General features: G+C 34.4%; 1 protein-coding gene across 2 annotated transcripts in view; it reads right to left on the minus strand.

The window, feature by feature from the left end:
- Nucleotides 1-18171, minus strand: part of LOC149958852 (stromelysin-1-like) — a 127131-nt gene that overhangs the window by 11046 nt on the left and 97914 nt on the right. For both annotated transcript variants that reach the window (XR_016478568.1, XM_090166251.1), the window contains exon 4: nt 1381-1539. Coding sequence is in view for 1 of the 2 variants with exons in the window: in XM_090166251.1 (XP_090022377.1) it covers nt 1381-1539 (159 nt within the window). In the remaining variant the exon portion in view is untranslated. The remainder of the gene's footprint in view (nt 1-1380; nt 1540-18171) is intronic.

Genomic DNA, 18171 nt, shown 5'->3' on the forward strand with positions numbered 1-18171 from the left:
TCTATCGATAGAATCGGAATGGAATTCAATATCTATCGATAGAATCGGAATGGAATTCAATATCTATCGATAGAATCGGAATGGAATTCAATATCTATCGATAGAATCGGAATGGAATTCAATATCTATCGATAGAATCGGAATGGAATTCGATATCTATCGATCGAATCACCAAGGAATTCGACATCAATGGATAGCATCGCAACGGAAATCAATATATATCGATAGAATCGGAATGGAATTCAATATCTATCGATAGAATCACAACGGAATTCGATATCTACCGATAGAATCTCAACGGAATTCAATATCTATCGATAGAATCACAACGGAATTCGATATCTACCGATAGAATCAAAACGGAATTCGATATCTATCGGTAGAATCGGAATGGATTTCAATATCTATCGATAGAATCACCAAGGAATTCGATATCTACCGATAGAATCACAACGGAATTCGATATCTATCGATAGAATCACCAAGGAATTCTAAATCAATGGATAGCATTGAAAAGCAGAATATCACGCTCCGATGATTATAAAATGCGACCCAACGAGTCCAAGGCTTCCAGGGAAACTCGTTGATTTAATAATTGAAAATGTATCCCCGAGGCTATGCAGTATAAATCTCTCCACTATCCGTAACGTTTTAAAATTCATATTTTATTCATCATCTGACTTTAATGTACTTTGTGTAGATTAATATTTCAAGCGGCATCGAAATTGTTTCGATATAATTTCAGTTAAATAGTTAATACGGTCTCCGTATTTCAGCTCACTAAATTTTTAATGAAGTCACTAGCGTTAGATCTGGAAATTTGGGCTACTTACTTTTCTGTCGACGGGATTTTAACGTTATTTTTTAAAACGAAATTTGTTTGCATTTCGCCTAAGCGCCGGAAATAGGTTGTGAAAAGTTTGAAATAATAACTTCTATAAATTTCTACGCGAAAATTTAAAAGGATTTTTATTTGAAACAGGGATGCTCATTTATCTGCCAAATCTAGTCGCTTCGTTTGACATAACTTACTGATTTATTGGTTAACTTTTTAAACAACCATACAGTGCAATAAAGATATCTTTATTATATAAAAACTGTATTTATAATATTGCTATATTTTCAAATATAACCTCTTCACTTAAGTTACCTTAGCTATATTCCAAAAATCGATCAAATGCTTGGAAAATACTAGTGTTGTAAGTCGGAAAATTTTTCGTTCTAAATTTTTTATTTCACACCGAAAATGTATCGCAACCCTGTTGATAAGTCGCTGGGAAACAGGGCTGCCATACATTTTCAATGCGAAATAAATTATTATTATTCATGCCACGCGATCAAGGTTTACCGCTGCACCTCGATTAAGTTACTGATGCTTACCGTATAATTGTTGAATTCCCACAGTGTCGTCATATGGTAGCTCGAATTTTTCGCTTATATGCTGGTAATACGGGAACATCAGGGAACCTTGAATTGAAGAGTGCGAAAGTCCCAAAGAATGGCCAAATTCGTGAGCGGCCACTGAGAACAAATTGATGGCTGCAAATGATACCACAAAATGAGATTTATTAGCTTTTTATCTTTATTTTCATATTTTCTTATACAATTAAAAGGACGATTTTTGCGATGAAATTTATTTTTTCGAATTACTTTTGTGAAGGATATTTATCAGTAAATATATAATTGACCTTGAACCACGTTTTCAAGGTCATCAACAAACAATCGCGAGAAAACCGTTGGTTTTAGAGACTCAGTTCCTATTATAAAGTTGTTCCCCATAACACTTAAAAAGTCAAGTTAGAAGACTTAATTTGATCGAAGTTAGATTACCTAATTTGATCGAAGTTAGATTACCTAATTTGATCGAAGTTAGAAGACCTAATTTGATCGTAATTAAGACCTAATTTGATCGTAATTAGAAGACCTAATATGATCGTAATTAGAAGACCTAATTTGATCGTAATTAGAAGACCTAATTTGATCGTAATTAGAAGACCTAATTTGATCGGAATTAGAAGACCTAATTTGATCGTAATTAGAAGACCTAATTTGATCGGAATTAGAAGACCTAATTTGATCGGAATTAGAAGACCTAATTTGATCGTAATTAGAAGACTTAATTTGATCGTAATTAGAAGACTTAATTTGATCGTAATTAGAAGACCTAATTTGATCGGAATTAGAAGACCTAATTTGATCGGAATTAGAAGACCTAATTTGATCGGAATTAGAAGACCTAATTTTACCAATAATAAAAGAATTAATTTTACCAATTAGAAGACCTAATTTTACCAATTAGAAAAGTGCTAATTTAACCAATTAAAAGAACTAAATTAAACAATTAGTAGACCTAATTTTAGCAATTCGAAAGAACCCAATTTAACAAATAGCAACCAAAAGATTAAAGGTTAAATAACGCGTAGGTCGCCATTTGGATGGAAAATATTCGACTGAGGATACATAGATGGCACCACAGTGTCAATGAAAGCTAAATATTTCATTTCAATTTCTTTGGGAGTTTACAAAGTAAACAAATATTTCTATATTAAGTAATTCCATTCTTTAGGACCGTTCTGATTTATAAATCTGATAAATCAAACAATGACATTCGAAGTAACGTCTAATTCAAAATCTTAAATTGTTATTAGTCACTTTCGACGCTAGAGGGGGCGACCAACTATGACTTGTAGGGCCATAATTTTTGTCGAAAGCCGTTCCTCGGCTGATATTTCCCATTTCACGCCAAATTAAGTTTGATGTAGTGGGTTCCTTTCGCGATCCATTTTAATTATTTTCCCAGAGTTTTGCAAAGGGTTAACTTTTGTGGGGATCTTAATCAAAGCAGACAGCTTTGAATTACCGTCACTGGATTTCTCTCTCAGCCGCTCATAGATGGCGGTTATTAGGATCGTGAACTTTGCCCTTAAAACTCTCCGTTCCCGTGTTTTGAGAAATCCAGTTTGGATTAGTCAACGCCGTTAGGCTTAGTTGATGCGATTGTACGAATGCCTACGAAAGCTCTAATAACAGATAACGGTTCTAAGCCTCGCTTGATAGTTGAGGCCCTATTTGATTTATTTAAAGGAATGAAATGTCGTCTAATTACATTCTGGTTCCTCTTCCTATTTTTGACTGCAAAGGCTTAATTTGGAATATTTTGAAACGTATAATAATTATTTAGTTGGGCGAAGAGATAAAAGATGGAGATATGCTCGTTCGATCTTCCGCTCTAATGCTATGAATTTACTCATAAATATGGATATATTCATGATAATACTTAATAGCAGCTAGGACTAATAATATTAATTAATATTTGGGCTGCCATATACCTAGGAATATGAATCCTCCTAGCATATACCGCACGAACGCTTATTACACCAATCCCGCGGCGAAAATTGTATCACAGGACAGCGTTGCCAGATCGAAAATCTGAAATTATCGTATCTAGGCCAAAAAAAAATAGTTTTTTCTGGAAAATTATCGCACATTTCTTTTTGACGCTAAATTTGAATTCTTACATAAATGCGTTGAATTAAGATGGTTTTTTGGAAAGCACTATAGGAGTTTCATTTCAGGGAAATAAACAAAAAGCCTATTTTCATTATTAACTGAACTTAATAGGTTTAAAAATGTATAAAAAAATGTTTGACAGCTTGGAGTAATAAACTCACACTCAGGATTACGCAGCACGTTCGGCAGAAAATGTATATCATTAATTTTTAATTAGAAGTTATATAAATGAATAATAAAATTTAAATCGTTCGTAGGTTTTTAAAAATATTTAAAAATTATCGTACATTATCGTACGTTGAGGCAGAATTATCGAAATAAAAGAACGATATCGTACGCCATGAAAATTATAGTACGCCCTAAACATTTCGATGAAATAATCTCAATGTGCGATAATTATCGTAAGTCTGCCAACGCTGTCACAGGACGGGATCCCGTAAGCTGGCCTTTTCCTCTAGTATAGTGCCAGCAGCTTGAAACCCTGCGACGTCACCAATGTTAAACGTCTATTGAGAAAAAACGTGACATCACTAACTTTTAAAAACGCATCAACTGCTAGCACTCTATAGAGGAATACAGTGGAAGCTTTAGGTCGGTATAGTCTATAGCTCCGTACAGGTCCCCGGGAATCGACGAATTATCTTCAACGGAACTCGATTTAAATTTATTTCACACGTCATTCGATTGGTATTAGCATAAGTGTATAATATTGTAACATAAGTGTGACACTTCCTATTCTTCACATACAAAAGTTTTGCTGAGAGCTATTCACAAGACAAACTGCATTATGGGTTTTGTACGCGTAGCCTTTGACAGCGCCTCGCTAGGGGTAGATTTTCTTCTTGTGATGACGTCACTTCGTTATTAGCTCTCAGTAAAATATTCCCCAAAGTGACAAACTTATGTAAAAATATTATAAACTTATGGTATTAGTTATCTCTATCTACCTATGCCAGTGCTGAGCCGCGGTTTTTAATCAAAGTGGTAAAATCAAGAGTGCTAGCAGGAAGAGGCTACTATTGTGGCTGGGCCATCTTGTTTATAAATATCGTTAAAGAGTCGTACGGTGGCCAGCGTTTCCAGACGTACGATAATTATCGTATAATAATTTGAAGCTAAATTTCGATAATTCCGCCTCCACGTACGATAACATTTTAATTTGACAGAAAACCGATTAAACCTGCAACTTTTTAATATTAGATTTTTGGTTTAATTCAAGATTTTACCAATAGAATAGACTAAACTTGATTTAAGCGTGGTTCAAAAATTTGTCAAGTAAAGTTTTTTTTATCAATATTCCCACCGTTAATTTTCAGGCGTACGATGTTTGTTTCTGAAATCGTTAATTTTGCGATAACTTGATTTTCAAGATCTGGCAACGCTGTAGTTGGCGTGGTTTACGTCATTCTTAAACATGGCAGCTCCTTTCGATACCGCCTCATCCGCCTAGTCACTGTGATGGCTTATTTTCCAGATAGACAGATCTGACGGATGGGAATAACCCTTTGCATTGAATTAACGCCCACGTATTAATTAGTATAAATTACATTATTATAAATCTGATTATGGGTATAATAGACAGGTTGAAGGACTTACGTAAACCTCATTGATGCCTTATATAATTATCGATATGATGATGAAGTATGATTTGGACTACCACCAAGTTACATTAATAGCCATAAATACCAGTAAAAAGTTAAAAACGCGTTTTTAGACTCGAATTTCCAAATAAGTACCTACAAAATCGAAGTGAGTAATTTTACCAGTTAATTTAATGTTCTGATTAACTAATTTGACATTATTTTGTCGAAGTAATAGTAATTTTTCGTGATAAAAGCGTTTTTATTTTCATTAGGCCTTGGTCTCAAGCCAAAATTAGCTAGAGTTGGGACTACCACCGGGTTACGCTAATAGCCATAAATACCAGTAATAGACTCGAATTTCAAAATATGTATCTAAAAAATCGAAGTGAGTAATTAAAACAGTCAATTTAGTGTTATAATTAACTAATTTGACATTACTTTGATGAAGTAAGCGTTATTTTTCGTGATAAAAGCGTTTTTATTTTCGTTAGGCCTTGGTCTCCAGCGAAAATTAGCTCGCGTAGGAGATGCTTCTCCGTTGTTACCTGGAAGTTCTATACAACGCCAAGTTTGTTTGCAGCGTAATCAGATCGACGATTCTATTAGGTGTCAACGAGGCTTATGATTTAGCAGACGATAGAAACCGTAAAAATATTTTTACTATAAACGGCAAAAGGTCAATAATTTGACTTATTTTCTATGAAACCGCCCACTGATCCGCCTGGCGGTGAAATCTGTAACTTCTCAAACGGGTAATATCTGACAGCGCCACCCGGTGTCTAAATAGATAAGCTTATTAGTTCGAGAAAACGGATGTTTGGAGCTCACATACGGTCTTCGCTAAATACACTTAAAAAAATAGCGAGAAAGTGGCCATTCATAAAAAATATCTATAAAATTGAAAGACTCAGTGTCAGCTGATGATACTAGCCAAGGTTCATAGCTAGGTCGCTTGTGGATAATGGTGGGCCATTGAACCCCGAACTTTTAACAACTCAATCTATAACTACGATTCAATTCTCTTTTTTTTCTGAAACGATAAATATATCAAAACAGGTTCAGTTTCCCTTAACTCTCCCTTTTAAAGCACGCGTCAAAAGAGAACTTATGAGAGATACGAGCGAAACGAAAATGATTCGCACTCCCGCCCTCTCGCGGCGGAAGTTGTAGCTTCTGTCGTTCATAAAAAAATGAGGGATCGTTCACAAAGCAATATCCTTCTCGTTTTCTTTACTCTATAGATTTAAAAGCGCCATCTAGCCGTGCTTCCACTTCGATAATCTCATTTCTCCCTCTGGCGGTTCTAATGAATACCTTTTTACCCCTTTCACAAAGAAAAATAAGTTTTTTTCTCCCAATTAAATATTTTTTTTAACTAAAACAATAAGATTTATAATTTTTAAGCCTTATATAAAGAAAAACGTTTTTTTTTATCAATCTTTTAAAATCTGTGCGCCTCCGCCTGGGATTCCGAAATATATTTCTGGCGAAATAAAGGAAAATTTCAAAAATCCTTTAATTACTTAATTTTCCCTTTTTCAATCTCTTCCAAAATAAAATCTCTTTGAAGTCGGGAAATCCCTAAAAAGGGAAAAAAAACCTCTAAGTGGAAGCACTGCCATCTAGTTTTTAAAACTTGAACAAGCGGATCTCTCAAATTTTTAGATTGAAAAGGGCCATGTAGTTTTTAAAAATTTAATAAACTGATCTTCTGAATTTATTTTATTGAAAAGCACCATCTAGTTTTTAAAACAGAAACGAGCGGATCTTTTGAATTCTTTAATTTAAAAACGCCATCTGGTTTTTAAAACTTAAACAGATCTTTAGAATTGTTGGATTTAAAAGCGCCATCTAGTTTTTAAAACTTGGAACAAGAGGAACTTTTGAATATTAAAATTTAAAAACGCCATCTGGTTTTTAAAAATATAACAAACTGACCTTCTGAATTTGTTTTATTGAAAAGCACCATTTAGTTTATGAAACCGAAACGAGCAGAATTTCAGAATTGTTGGATTGAAAAGCGCCATCTAGTTTTTAATACTTGAAGTAGCGGATCTTACGAATTTTTTTATTTTAAAAGCGCCATCTACATTATAAAACTTGTACAACTGGCTCTTACTATTAATCAATAAAGTTTCGAATTTTTATCCAGATTTTGAAACTTGAACAAGTGGCTCTTAAGAGACAATGAAGTTTCGAATTTATACACTCCATTGCATTCGTTCTTTTGTTTTTCATAAAAAATTTCATCGTCGCTGAGAAACAGCTCAACAAGTGGACGATGTAGCCACTTGCTAATTTTTACCGCAGGGTGGTGCCATTGTCTGTCGACTTTCAAACTACGGACGGACGCAACATCTGGCTATAGAGATTTTTATTAATGGGTGATTTTTACACTTTGTCCAAATTTTAGCGAGAACTATTAGTAAACCAAAATCTTTTTCAAATGTTTAGATTTTTCTAATAAGGTGACATTTTAGCAATACATCAATTGTAGTATCTTTAATTGTTGGACAGGTTTTGCTGTAATTCCGTAACATGCTTTTAAAAAAACTTAAATAAATAATTCATGAGTAAAATAGGCACCTCTATAATATTTTTTTTACAAAATAGAGGACTTCTCATAAAACAGTTTTTTTTAATTTAACAAGATTCTTATTAAGGTGACAAAGATCAAAGTGTGGTATATTTTCCCGGTTAAGATCGAAGCGTACTATATTTTCCTATTTAAGATCAAAGTGTAGTATATTTTCCAATTAAGATCAAAGTGTAGTATGTTTTCCAATTTTTGATCAAAGTGTTGTACGCTTTATTATTTTTGATCAAAGTGTAGTATCCTCTATTATTTATGATCAAAGTGTAGTATCCTCTATTATTTATGATCAAAGTGTAGTATCCTATTATTTATGATCAAAGTGTAGTATATTTTATTATTAAGATCAAAGTGTAGTATATTTTCCAATTAAGATCAAAGTGTAGTATGTTTTCCAATTTAAGATCAAAGTGTTGTACGCTTTATTATTTTTGATCAAAGTGTAGTATCCTCTATTATTTATGATCAAAGTGTAGTATCCTCTATTATTTATGATCAAAGTGTAGTATCCTATTATTTATGATCAAAGTGTAGTATATTTTATTATTAAGATCAAAGTGTAGTATATTTTCCAATTAAGATCAAAGTGTAGTATGTTTTCCAATTTAAGATCAAAGTGTTGTACGCTTTATTATTTTTGATCAAAGTGTAGTATCCTCTATTATTTATGATCAAAGTGTAGTATATTTTATCATTAAGATCAAAGTGTAGTATGTTTTCCAATTTAAGATCAGTGTTGTACGCTTTATTATTTATGATCAAAGTGTAGTATCCTCTATTATTTATGATCAAAGTTTAGTATACTCTATTATTTATGATCAAAGTGTAGTATCCTCTATTATTTATGATCAAAGTTTAGTATACTCTATTATTTATGATCAAAGTGTAGTATGCTCTATTTATGATCAAAGTGTAGTATCCTCTATTATTTATGATCAAAGTGTAGTATCCTCTATTATTTATGATCGAAGTGTAGTATATTTTCTCTTTATGATCAAAGTGTAGTATAGTTTACCATCATGATCAAAGTGTAGTATCCTCTATGGTTTATGATCAAAGTGTAATATCCTCTATTATTTATGATCAAAGTGTAGTATACTATTATTTATGATCAAAGTGTAGTGTAGTAAATTTTCGAAGTGTAAATTTTTTTTATTATAGCCTAGTAAATTTTTAAACCACACCAAAATATCAACGCCATCTGTGTAGAATTGTAATACATAGCTCTATTGCTAACAAAAAATACCAACAATATGGTAACATTTTTCCAGAAATGGTCTTTTTAAGCTGAAAACGTCTTTAGGGATGACCCCATTTCCGGTAGCCGTCCCGGGGTGTCCTTCGCCTAATGGAAAAAGTTGGTGGGTCATGCAGGGTGGGTTACAATTCCGTCATATTGCCAGAGTTTTACGAGCAAGCGCCTCCTAGATGAATGAAAGCGCGACTCAATTTACGACCGAAAGATGTCGCCCTCGTCCGTCAATTCCATAAAGCCCAACTGGAGTGGATCAGACACATCGGGGACCCCCTAAAGACGAAAATCCCCAGTTGATAAAAAAAATTATAAGCTTGTGAAGAATGGTATATAGTAGTCGTATCCGAACTTGTTTTATATTTTATTTGGGTGCTATAAATTCAAATACAGACTTTACCCTTTTAAGCCGCGCGATAGTTCTTTATTAGCTAGACAGTAGAGAAAGTAGATTAGAGGGGTTAAGTTGGAAATAGAAAACGCGAAGGGGTAAAATGAAAGAGTAGGTTTATTGCGAACAGACTGTTAACCCTACATGTTCCCCGCACGCGTTTTTAAAGCCCGTCTTAACTTCTCTAATGTCTCCGCGCCGTGAATTGATTTTGTTGTAACGCGAAGTGGCGGATCGAGTGAAGTAGTTCGGTTTTTATGGTAGAGATGGCGCCAGCCGCTCTATATTGCGTTTTTATCTGGATTTCATTTTTTGGAAGCGACTGGTCGGGATAGAATTTGTCAACGAGTCCTATTTCTACTTTTACCGTTTTCATATTTTTGACAAACACGTTTTGGACCAGCACATGGCCTACTCTACATGATTAAAACCCGTGAATATTTCGTTGGATTTAGGACATATTTTATTATTATTATCTTTCCCGCGTATATTTTGCTTGTGTTTACACTCTCCCGACATTCCCAGATGGCGTGAAATAATGATGAGTTAGATGAATGGTTAAGAGCGCCGCCTGTTATCGGGTTGTAGCGTAAACTGAATTCCCTTTGCCAGATAAACAAATTTCAGATAAACTGAATTTTGCTTCGAATTCACCATGAATAAATAATTTATATATCGAGTATCATAAATACATAAGCATCGAACTGGGGCCATAAATATGAAACATGCACCTTCGCAAGCTCGTCATAACTTATTATGGAAAATTAGACAGTAGCTTCATACAAACCCTATATATAACATATAAAAAAGTTATTTTTTTAACGAAAAATACTATAATTATAATCTGATAATTTGAAGAAATAACTCTAAAATGAAACCTAATTTTGGAATTTTCTGCTTAGTAGTCGAAAATCTTAGAGGGTATTGTTTAGTGGCAATTGGACGTAGGCCTATATTTATGTTAAAAGTGTAGAATGTAATTATTTCTACTAATTAAATTGGGGTAAAAAGGGACTTTTCGCGATAAAAATAGGATAAAATAGGAACCAAATTTTTCAAATAGGAAACCAAATAGGGATCAATGTAAAACAAACAGTTCTTTATTTGAACTTAATCCGCCCTATGATTTAAAAATGTTTCCAAGTTTGTGGCGCCACCTTGTGTACTATTTTCGAACTATTTTATCATGAATCCAAAGCTTTGATTATTTTTAAACTGTCCTTGAGCAGATGAATAAACATATTTTAAGATTATGTTGGATACCCTAGATTATATGAAAATAGGGTACTTCAGTGACCAAATCTCGTTTTTAGGGTAGGTATTTTAGCAAAAGTAAATGAACTGAAGTTATCAGACTGCTATGTTGGAGGCGTTTTCCTTATGAAGTTACATTTTGACCTAGAATTTGAAATTTTGCGCGCTCCTAGGCCGAAAAAAAAACGCGTTTGTTTTTATGAAACCATTTTTTATACATGGAAATAACTATACCCGCAATTCCCAAGAGCAATTTATCGCGTCAATAGTCGGGGTTGAAAATTAGCTTTTATTTGACTCGATTTTCTCATCATTTTCGTAAGGAAAACGCCCTCCGATTCTTAGCGCTATTTCGATCACTTCGGTTCATTTACTTCTGATTTTAGGGATCTGGTGGGAGCCCTGCTGACGTTTTTGAACGCGATTGAAGCGCACGACAGTGACGTATTTCCTTCCCCCTTTTGAAGTTTTAAACGGATACTTCTCATGCAAGATAACATTTAAAAAAATTGCGTGCGCAATGTTATTTACGAAGCGATTTACAGCTTAAAGGGGAACGGTCAAGCTTTAACCAGTTAGATAGCCCTATAGCCCATTAAAAACTAAAATTTATGGCGAAAACCGCATCAAAAAATATTGAGTGGTTAATTTTTAATAAAATAAGGAAATTTCGGGAAATCGAAAAGCGCGCGTCCGCCGCGACACCTGGTGAGACAAAAAAACAACGTAAAAGCGCGCGCTGCTGAAGACGCGAAAAATTTGTTTCGCACGCGCGGCGTGTTCCAGTTATACATGACCTAAGCCTAAAGTTAGGATAGTTCGCAAATCGCTCATACGGGGTTAGGGGCGCAGGCGGCAGCCCCTAAGATGGCGGCGAAAATTCAAACCCAAACACCTGGCGTTATTTTTCGTTCCAACTTTATGAGCCAAAAGCAATTTTTCAAGACAAAAAAAGGTACGTGTTAGTTTATTGAACGTCTTGTTAATCTTTTGATACGGAAATAGGGCCATATTTTAAAAGCTTGGCCGTTCCCCTTTAATTGAAATGAACGTGTCCTAACAGAGTAGAAAAATAGTGTCCATTATTTGCAACGTTGTATTGTATTGACGTCTATTAAACTAATTGAAAACAAGGCCGCTAGGGCTCTCTACTAACACGCCTTGTTTTGTTAATAAAATGACGTTCGGAAGCGCGGAACGTACGCCGCGCCACCCCTCGGGAGTAAACAGAGACTACGCTGGATCTTCCCTTAAGTCTTTTAAAAGAGATATTTTAACCTGACAGTTCCTCATTGGCACGTTTTGAGGAGTGCAGTTTGCGCTAATTTCAAATGACTGAGGTGGTTAGGGGTTTGCATATCCGTTCCGTGTGTGTGTGTGTGTGTGTGTGTGTGGGGGGGGGGGGGTTAGAGGTTAGACGGGGTCATACGGGGTAGGTTTAGTCTAATGATTTGGGATGGTCCGTTTTTTTACTAGCTATTTCCAATGAGCGTGGTTAAAGGGAGTGGTAAAGTATAGCGTTTGACGGTTGATTAACGAATTTCATGCTTTGGACACTAAGGGAAATTAGGGGGTTAGGCCTAAGCTGACAAGGAAAAGTTTGAGAACTGAAAAATAGGCCTAAAATGTCAGGGTAAAGTTTGGGAATTTAAAATAGACCTACAGAGTCAGGGAAACGTTTGGGAATTAAAAAATAGGTCTAAATGTCCGGGAAAAGTTTGAGAACTTAAAAATAGGCCTTAAGTGTCAGGGAAAAGTTTACGAATTTAAAAATAGGCCCAAATTACCAGGGAAACGTTTGGGAATTTAAAAATAGACTTATAAAGTCAGGGAAAAGTTTGGGAATATAAAAATACGCCTAAAATGCAGGGGAAAATTTGGGAATTTAAAAATAGGCCTTAAATGTCAGGCAAAAGTTTGGGAATTTAAAATAGCCCTAAAATGTCAGGAAAAAGTTTGGGAATTTAAAAATAGCTCTAAAATGTCAGGAAAAAGTTTGGGAATTTAAAAATAGCCCTAAAATGTCACTTCAAAGTTTGGGAATTTAAAAATAGCCCTAAAATGTCACTTCAAAGTTTGGGAATTTAAAAATAGCCCTAAAATGTCAGGAAAAAGTTTGGGAATTTAAAATAGCCCTAAAATGTCAGGAAAAAGTTTGGGAATTTAAAAATAGCTCTAAAATGTCAGGAAAAAGTTTGGGAATTTAAAAATAGCTCTAAAATGTCACTTAAAAGTTTGGGAATTTAAAAATAGCCCTAAAATGTCAGAAAAAAGTTTGGGAATTTAAAAATAGCCCTAAACTTCCAGGGATAAGTTTGGGGATTTAAAAAACAGGCCCAAATTACCAGGGAGAAGTTTCAGATTTTAAAAATAGCCCCAACCTGCCAGGGAAAAAATTGGGAATTTAAAAATATTCCTAAAATGTCGGGGAAAAGTTTGGGAATCTAAAAATAGGCCTAAAATTTTAAGAAGAAATTTGGGTAAGTCAGGGAATATGAATCTTCGACTACATAAAGGAAAAAGTATACTTGGACCAAAAAGCGTCAAATTTCCAAATGGCTTCCTTCAATAATGTTTATAATTGTAAATTTTGATTATTTTGTGTTACGATTAATTAATTAACCATTAGAATAATAATAACGATACGTCTTCAAAAAATTCTAGACTTAAGATTTCAGTTTGAAAAAAAAATGATCCTCCGAAAATAGCGTAAAACAATATTGGGGGGGGGGGGGGGAACTAAAGCAGCGCCATCTAGCTGTCGAGTGACTCGAGTCGTCGTTCATTTTCGGGCAGTGACAGCCAGAGGTCTCCCGCATCTTTTAATCAAGAAAAACGATTTACAACTTTGTTGATTTGTGTCGTCACTGCAGACACTCCGCTGGACCGTATTATAAGCAAAGGCGTTGTGTGTACTTTGAGGGCGCCATCCAGTTTTTATTTTTGGCATTATTTTTTTTGTGTCTGTCTCTCAAGAGAGGAAACTTAGATCGATTTTTTTCTCCACAGAAACATCCTAAAATGTCATTTTCCGCTATAGACTATTTTCATACGTATATTTTTATCTATACAGGGTGTTTCAAAAGGTAATGCAAAAATTTTAAGGAGTTGTAGGGGGCGAGTAGTGAAGTATGCCTGTTTTTTCCCCATTTTCCTACGATGAGTGAAAAGAGCGCCAGAGAGCTTCAAAGTGTGGCCTACTAGCCCCTGGAAGTAGGCTGCAACAAGCGCGAAACCAAGCAGCAGGGAAACGCGAACATTAAGGTTGGGGTTCGTGTGATAGGTGAAAAAGGAATGGTAAACAAATCGAGGTAACCCGCGTAAAAAAGTAAACTAGTAGGCCACACTTTGAAGCTCTCTGGCGCCCTTTTAACTCCTCGTAGGAAAATGGGGAAAAACAGGCATACTTCTCAACTTACCCCCTAGAACTAATTAAAATTTTTGCATAATTTTTTTAAACACCCTGTATATGGTAAGATTCCCAACAATTTGCCAAAGTAAGGTATATTCAAAATGGCGCCGCCCGTTACAGTTATTCGTGAAAATGGGGCGATATTTGAGTTTATAGACAGAAAGTGTTTAAAAGGGTAAATATTTTTTCTTTGTCAGAATGGTTTGAATTTGAAACCGGAAATTGCAATTCTAAATTGCCTTACAAAAATGTTTCTAAAGATATTTTATATAAATGCAATTGGAATTATTTAGGGCCCAATATATATAATAATTTATGGCAATTTTCTATATCCAGAGAAATCAATTTCTTTGGTTAAAGATCTTTTCTATAAGATTTAATATAAATGATATAGAAAAATTTAGGCCAATTCGCACGGCCCTGGGAATAATGTAAAGAATTTATATAGAAATTTGTCTAATTTTTCTATAGTGAGCGTAAAACTCTAGAAACTGTAGAGGTCATTTTCTATAGAAATCTCCTTCGGATATAAGAACCCTTCTATAAGACTAAATATAAATTATATAGAGCATTTCTATAATCGGAAAAAATTTGGTCGATTATCAAATCCTACGAATGATTTATAGAATTTATATAGAAAGTCGAGGTAAAATATATAAATATTTATCGAACGCTCTTTTGGATGTAGTATATCTTAGACTTTCTATAGACTTGTGAAAGTTGGAATATACATTTTACAAAAAAATCTTATCGACTGGGTTCGAAAACACTAGAATCGATTCGCTCGACTTAATAATCTATAGAATTTATATAGAAATTTGTTAAATTTATCTGTAGCCAATGAAAAAATCTAAATAGGTGTGAGGTCTTTTCTAAATATTTGTAGAGCATTCTATAGCACGTAGAAAATCTAATACCTTCTATAGAATTCAGTAAGATTTAATAAAAAAATATAAATAAAATTTTGTAATATTCCCTTTAACTAGAGCACTAAACTAAACAACTCGTCCTTAAGGGGAAATAATACAGTAAAAGCCTCTTTTTCGTTCAAGTTGAACGTTTCTGTTTTAACAATTACATAATTGAATTATATTTTTCTTATTAGGCTGAACCTTCCTCTAGTGCTTAAAATAATTTTGATAATTCTAATATTAATTTTAACGAGTTATAAGGTCCTAAGTAAAGGGTAGTTTTGGCGTTTGCCCAACTTGTTTAGCTCCGGGGGTCCGAATTAAAACGTAATAACTTAATTACTTTTAAATTTTAAAATTGTCCAAATTATTTTAGTCACTAAAAAATAGGCTATTCTACAAGTTAAAATTCAAAATTAAAAGAGTTCAGCTTGAAATAGCGCGAAAGTAGACAATGGCCACTGTAGTCTTCCCCCTCAAACCTTAGGATTTAATAAAAAAAAAATATAGAAATGTTTTGTAATTTCCGGATTAAACCTAATACTGAAGTTTAAACTCTAAAATAAATACAGTTTTCCAATTTAAACGGTCGACCCAATTTTTCCTTAAGACTCTCAAAGTGGAATCTCCAAAATTCTGTCTTTAGACTAAACCCACCCCTGGGGGGGCTACATCGGAGACACTCCAAGCCACGACGTTGAGATGTCTCATCAATCCGGAAGTTATAAAGAACAGGCGCTTCCGGTGAGGGGGAGGCGATCAAACGGTTTCTCTGTATTAACATTTCTCGCCTGAGTCGCAGAATGCGTTCGCTTTTTTTATCTGGGGAGACTGCACAAACGCGCATTTATATTCTTGTCGCGACCCCTGCCGGCGACTTACGGAGTTGTCGGCTGCTCCCCCATCCTTTCCTTAGCTACATCGAATATTCGAAATCTATTTTGGGTCCTTTTTTATCCTAGCGCCGATTTATGCGTTGTTTGGAGGAAGGTTATGTCACAGGTTGAAGTTTTTCAGATTAAAATTCCCCGACTTTCCCTGACCATTTCCAGATCTTTTCTTTGTATTTTTAAGCTAAAAATTGCCAATTTGTAACTAAAATTTAGTAAAAATTGTCCATTGGCAACTATAAATTTAATTTCCCTGACTTTTCCCTGACTGACTTACTATTTTTTCAAAAATTCCCTGATTTTTCCCTGACCATTAGGACGATTTCAGATGCCCGTACATTTGGTCAAATTAATGAAATTACGAAGTCCTTTTTCACCTATCACACGAACCCCAACCTTAATGTTCGCGTTTCCCTGCTGCTTGGTTTTGCGCTTGTTGCAGCCTACTTCCAGGGGCTGGTAGGCCACACTTTGAAGCTCTCTGGCGCTCTTTCAACTCATCGTAGGTAAATGGGAAAAATACAGGCATACTTCTCAACTCACCCCCTACAACTCCTTCAAATTTTGCATAACCTTTTAAAACACCCTGTATAGTTAAATTAATGAAATTACGATGTGTTTGGGCCGTTAAATCATTAAAAACATGTATAGTTAAATTAATTAAATTACAATGTATTTGGGCCGTTATATCATTAAAAATAACCCGGCCACCTGAATTAAAGGCTTCAAAAGTCGCTTGATGACTTAGGCCTAAGGTGGTGCCTTGGGTATTAGCCTAGCTGATTATTATTATTATTATTATTAAATAGTTAAATTAATTAAATTATTATATTAATTTAACAACTGGTTGAACTTATATTTAAATCTGCCATTATTAAAGCGGCCAAGGCTTAGTGAGGAATCGCGTCTACCGTTCGCGTCGTGCTCGTTTTTGTTTTCACGAACTCGGAGCCCCCCAACACAAATAAACTTTGGGCTATCTCGGTAGGATTTTCCCGTGACAGGGTAGGAAGGGGAAATGGAATTTGGAGGGTCAATCCCTGGGGGAGAAAACTCGAAATATTTTTCCCTTAAATTGCAGAATTTTTAAGTACGAGATGGCGTGCTGACTTGAAATTCTTTTTTAACGGATAACCCTTAGAATAGAAATATCTCAACTTTGAAATTACCGAAAATCTTCGTTTTCCAAGAAATGTATAATATCAAAAGTAAATACGCGGCGAAAGTATAAGAAAGTGTCGTGCTCTCATCTAGCAGCTTTTAATGACCTTAATTCAGGTGGCTGGGTTACAATGCGTCGGAGGATGGTGGCCAGCCCTTCGTGCCACGCCACCCCACAGCTCCAGTATTTTTTAGAGAACTGTAAAAGTTTTCAGCAATTTTAGAGAACTGTAAAAGTTTTCAGCAATTTTAGAGAACTGTAAAAGTTTTCAGCAATTTTAGAGAACTGTAAAAGTTTTCAGCAATTTTAGAGAACTGTAAAAGTTTTCAGAATATTTTAGAGAACTGTGAAAGTTTTCAGTATTTTTAGAGAACTGTGAAAGTTTTCAGTCTTTTTTAGAGAACTGTGAAAGTTTTCAGTATTTTTTAGAGAACTGTGAAAGTGTTCAGTATTTTTAGAGAACTGTAAAAGTGTTCAGTATTTTTAGAGAACTGTGAAAGTTTTCTGTATTTTTTAGAGAACTGTGAAAGTGTTCAGTATTTTTAGAGAACTGTGAATGTTTTCCGTATTTTTTAGAGAAATGTAAAAGTTCTGTATTTTTAGAGAACTGTAAAAGTTTTCAGAATATTTTAGAGAACTGTAAAAGTGTTCAGTATTTTTAGAGAAATGTAAAAGTTCTGTATTTTTAGAGAACTGTAAAAGTGTTCTGTATTTTTAGAGAAATGTAAAAGTTCTGTATTTTTAGAGAACTGTGAAAGTTTTCTGTATTTTTTAGAGAACTGTAAGTGTTCAGTATTTTTAGAGAACTGTAAAAGTGTTCAGTATTTTTAGAGAACTGTAAAAGTTTTCAGTATATTTGATTTTATTGCATTCAATTCGATGTTGAGCAAAGACTTAGGTCATAAGTAAACACGTCTCATAGGAGATAAATACATTATCTGAGCTGCTCTTGAGAAGAGCCCGAGAAACAAATATTTAAAGTTAACACGAGCGTAAATCAAAACCTTAGGCTATTTGCGCAACACAAACTAATTCAAATTTACGTACCAAACAGCTAAGAGTTAGATTAGGTATAAGAGCATAAGTATATGAAATCTTTCCGTAAGTGTGACACTTCCTATACTTCACGTTAGAAACTCTAGAGTCTACGTACTTTTGGAACGATATTATTGACTTATGATAGGTGGGAGCTACATTCAAAGCGCTATATTAA

Source organism: Leiobunum rupestre, chromosome 2 (assembly GCF_980474605.1).
Source record: "Leiobunum rupestre chromosome 2, qqLeiRupe1.1.hap1, whole genome shotgun sequence".
NCBI classification, from domain to species: domain Eukaryota; kingdom Metazoa; phylum Arthropoda; class Arachnida; order Opiliones; family Sclerosomatidae; genus Leiobunum; species Leiobunum rupestre.